General features: G+C 48.4%; 1 protein-coding gene across 1 annotated transcript in view; it reads left to right on the plus strand.

Moving 5' to 3' along the window:
• The window catches only part of robo3 (roundabout, axon guidance receptor, homolog 3 (Drosophila)), an 81,149-nt gene that overhangs the window by 32,795 nt on the left and 43,354 nt on the right, over positions 1 to 5,000 (plus strand). Inside the window, 4 exon segments of the mRNA XM_030361058.1 lie at positions 2,128 to 2,285; positions 3,065 to 3,185; positions 3,626 to 3,764; positions 4,606 to 4,733. Coding sequence (XP_030216918.1) covers positions 2,128 to 2,285; positions 3,065 to 3,185; positions 3,626 to 3,764; positions 4,606 to 4,733 — 546 coding nt within the window.

Genomic DNA, 5,000 nt, shown 5'->3' on the forward strand with positions numbered 1-5,000 from the left:
TGTACCCTGCGGATGACCTTTCATTCTGTCATTCTCTGTGATCATTCCCAGGAAAATAGCGTGTCTAATTCTCTCTATCTCTATCTCTATCTCTATCTCTATCGCTCTCGCTCTCGCTCTCGCTCTCGCACTCTCACTCTCACTCTCACTCTCACTCAATCTATCGTCTCTTTTAAGTCTGCAGTGCTCAGAGTTCACCGGAATACGGTAGATCATATTAAATCAACATCTGCCAGTGAAATGTGTCACACATGGCCTCACGGCGTGTTTCTTAATCGTCTTTTGTTCCAGAGTTTTGTTCCAGAGTTCAAAGCCAACTTGTCTTTCGCTCCCCCAACCGTTCTTTACTTTTAGAAAAATAAATTGAATACAGAAAAAAGGTATTTATTTCGGAAAGTGCAGCGTTCAAAGGGCCGTGGAGTATCAGCCGTCATCGCAGACAACGTCTTAGTTTCGTAGTCATGAGTTTGCATCTTGCGAGGGATGGCTAAGTCTCATCACTCCCAACGCCACACATCATCCAGACGCCCGTGACAGCCGGCAGATCTCCTGGCCCGCCTCTTACCGTTAAGGAGCTGAGCGCGGCACGCTGAAGGGTAGATAACACGTTATTATTGATATTACGTATTGATAGTCCCCTGGGGAACGTCTTGATGTACGCACGTCACCGCCATCATCCATTAATCTTTCTTCCAGACCCTTGAAGTTCAAATCTCAGAGTCGCTCTCAACTAGCTCTCAAAAAAAAACTCTTGGGAAAGTGTGGAAAGTTGGTTGTGGTATCACCGGGATGGCACCTACTTTTGGAAATGTTCCCTACAAGAGTGAACACAATATGAAGGGGAATTTTGAGAGGCTTCTCTGCTTTGTGTTTGAGGTATGGGATTCAAACTTGAGTATGTGTCAGGTCATGTGAACCGGCGCACACAGCAACGCCCAGGGGCTAGAAAGATCATCTTCAACGGGTTATATAGTTCAGGTGGCCAGCTCCTCTTTTTGAAAGGCCTGAGCCAGACCTAGAAGCCTTCTGGCTTTTTGGACGTCCAGACATCATCCTTCACTACAAAAGCCACCACGGCTCACCTGTAACTTCAGCCCTAACATAGCTTTAGAGAGGATGAAACGCGAGAGCCGGTATGTTAGCCCGAGGTACACGACCAGGGGAAAAAGGCTTTTGGTGACAGAAGAGCGATCAGAAAGGGAAAAGGGAGGGGGAATGACCATAGGACATCCTCTGATGCATTATTAATGGCATGACACGAAGAGAGAGAGTTGTTTTCTGCAATCCAAAGTCCGCAAAATGGCTGCCGAGAGGACTATTTCATTTGAAGTCTTTGTTACGAATGGCCGCCTGCTCCCTTGATCACAGCTTCAAGTGAATTCATGTGTGTGTGTGTGTGTCTGTGTCTGTGTCTGTGTGTGTGTGTGTGTGTGTGTGTCTGTGTCTGCGTCTGTGTCAGTGTGTGGGTTTGTCAAGGGAATGTGTGTGTGGAGCAGATTGAATAATTCATCTACTTTGTGTGTGTCAGATAGGATAGCCTTCATTATTGATGAGCTCTGATGCCACACTAGACACAGAGTCAATGAAGACCGCAGGGACATACACACACACACACACACACACACACACACACACACACACACACACACACACACACACACACACATAGACCGAGACCCATACACACATCCATGAACATACTAGTTACAAAGACACACACATACATACACAGGTGCACGCACAAACACGCATACACAAACGCAGACACGCAGACACATACACACTTATTGGAATTCTGAATCATGTTACTGGCAGTGTTCTGCAGCTCTTTGTGTCATTCGAATCAATCGCAGTGCGAGATCCGGACAATCCACACCCTCATAAACATCTCATATTTAGCATTCACACCGCGTTTCAAGGCAAAATGTCAGTTGGAAGCCAGATGGGCTTAAAAAATAAATACGCTCAACCCATCTCTACCACAGGAGTAACATCACCCGTAGGAACCGTTGCTCTCGACGTTGAAGAATAAAGTGCTAAAGCGTGTCAATGCCCCCCTCCACCCCCCCACCAAAAACCAATGCTTTAACAAAACCTCCTCCTCTCCCCCTGCTTTCCTTTCCCCAGTTCTGAGAGAAGACTTCCGCCAGACCCCCAGCGACGTGGTGGTCGCGGCGGGTGAGCCGGCCGTCATGGAGTGCATCCCCCCCAGAGGCCACCCGGAGCCCACCATCTCCTGGAAGAGGAACAACGTCCGGGTCAACGACCGCGACGAGAGGATCACTGTACGTCTTAAAAAAAACCTTTTCTCTCTTTTTACGGTCAATCGCTTGGGTTCCTTTATTTGCATTGAGCGGGAACAGGGGGTTGTGTTTTACCCCTCATTAGCCAGGTGGTCGTCCATATATTTTGTGGCCGCTTGATGGGCGATCAATAGCTAGTATTGCCATTGATGGAAGGACAATTGACGCGGCATCTTGGACATGCAGAAGGCCCCCCTTTATTACGGATCAATGCGATTCCATCATCACCGATAATGGAGAAGTAATGCTGTTATAGCGCCGCATCGATCGGCCTTCGATCCATTGCATGTCTTCTGCACGCTCGGCCTACCTTGCTGAAATTGGCATCCGCTTGCAGTCCATTTTTTTTACCCACATTCTTGCATTAAAAAAAACGATGATACAATTCAAATCAAAAATGACGGAGCAGATTTCTGGGATGGGGGGTGAAGAGTCATGGAAGAAGGAGCAGAACACTGCCGTATTTCTCGGCCCTGCTGGGCCCGAAGGCACAGACGCAGTGTCAGACAGCAGTTGAAATACGAGAGGAGCCTATCCCATCGCCACTCACTCACATTGACAGTGGGTCTGCTATTCCAGCGAACGTGATTCTGTATCCTGTTCCCCCACTTCCACTGCATATGTCCATCTCTCGCTTTCCTTACTTTCATCCTCTTCTCCCAAACTTCTCTATCCTTAAATGCTCCGTTCCGCACTAACCTCCCTGTTTTTCCTACCCTCTCTCTCCCTGCCTCGGCCCTCGATGGGTTCCCCCTCTCCAGATTCGAGGAGGGAAGCTGATGATCTCCAACACCAGGAAGAGCGACGCGGGCATGTACGTTTGCGTCGGCACCAACATGGTGGGGGAGAAGGACAGCGACCCCGCAGAGCTGGTGGTGTTTGGTGAGTCGGTTTCTGCTTCTTGGTCAGCTCCAGGGATCGATCTTGGGGTAAATGGCTGGCTGGTGGTTATCACCTTTTATTTATGCAAAGTTTTTTTGTGATGTTGCAAAAAAACTGTTGTTTTTCATCTCTTGATGGATCCCCGTCTGTCTCTCTGAATTATCCGCTGTGACTTCTGCCATATTTTCCCATGATGGCTGTGACACAACAAAGACACTCTTTTTCGTTTGCCTTTTTTTTGTTTGTGTTTTCTGTAAAAAACACAAAAAACGCTTCCTGCACGAAATGTCAGTTGAATCTAATTAGCTTATTTCGAGAAAATTAACATGGCAGTTATTTCTCTCTCTCTCTCTCTCTCTCTCTCTCTCTCTCTCTCTCTCTCTCTCTCTCTCTCTCTCTCTCTCTCTCTCTCTCTCTCTTCCCCCCCCCCCCCCCCCCAGAGCGTCCGGTGTTCACCAAGCAGCCGGTGAACCAGGTGGTGCTGGCTGACGACACGGTGGACTTTTCGTGCGAGGTGTATGGCGACCCCACCCCCACCGTGCGATGGAGGAGGGAGGAGGGCGAGCTGCCCCGCGGAAGGTATACACACACAGGCGCACGCACACTCACAGGCACCCACACACACACACACATGCACGTACGCGCACCACACACATGCGCGCACAATCGCACACACAAATGCACACACAATCGACACATATGCACACTCTTGCACACACACGCAAACACATATGTACAATTGTCACACCCTCATTAATTCATGCTACTGATTATGTGAGCTATTCTTATTCTATAAATATAAATGATTCACATCGTAAGAGATGTGCAGTCTCTATCTTGATGAATTGAGATAAATGTACTTTTACACATTTTCTGTGTATTGAGATAATTAGGGGCCGCAGACATTGGGGTTCGAACCGAGAACCTTTCGCTGATAGCGAAACGCCCTAACCTCTATGTATGGACGGTTTGTCCTCGTTGATTAAGCTGAATGCAAACTAAATATCATACCGCTAGAACACGAACCAGCCGCAATCAATCAACATTGTGTGCATGACATTCATGTAGTACAACTTGACTTGACCTTTCTCTCTCCCCGTATCCCCTATCCTCATCATCATTATCAAGCACCTGCGTCTCTACTCTCCCACCAAAGCTCATTAGGGAAAATACCACTGTGACATATTAGGACCCATTGCATCTCTCTCTCCTGCGCTCTCTCTCACTCGCTTTTGCCCACTGCGGCTCTCTGAAACTCATAAAAAGTTCTCTCTCTCTCTCTCTCTCTCTCTCTCTCTCTCTCTCTCTCTCTCTCTCTCTCTCTCTCTCTCTCTCTCTCTCTCTCTCTCTCTCTCTCTCTCTCTCTCTCTCTCTCTCTCTCTCTCTCTCTCTGACGTCTCCGCCGTCTCTCGCCCGGCAGGTTTGAGATCCGGGGGGACAACAGCCTGCGTCTGAGCCAGGTGAGGGCGGAGGACGAGGGGACGTACACCTGTGTGTCGGAGAACGCCGTGGGCAAGGCAGAGGTGTCGGGCATACTGCAAGTGCACGGTAAGACGCGCGAGAAAGTTGCACGATATTGTCATACTTTTAGTTCTACTTCTTTTACACACACACACATAAGCACACACACACACACACACACACGTACACACATACAAACAAACACACACAGGGATAAACAAACCTGCGGGCACACACACACAAACACACACAAACCCAGATGGGTGTGTGCACAGAGACACACACACATACACACAAATACACATACACGCACACTAGTCAGAATCTCTTGCCTGGTCATGTATGGCGATCCTA

The sequence above is a fragment of the Gadus morhua genome, chromosome 7 (assembly GCF_902167405.1).
Source record: "Gadus morhua chromosome 7, gadMor3.0, whole genome shotgun sequence".
NCBI classification, from domain to species: domain Eukaryota; kingdom Metazoa; phylum Chordata; class Actinopteri; order Gadiformes; family Gadidae; genus Gadus; species Gadus morhua.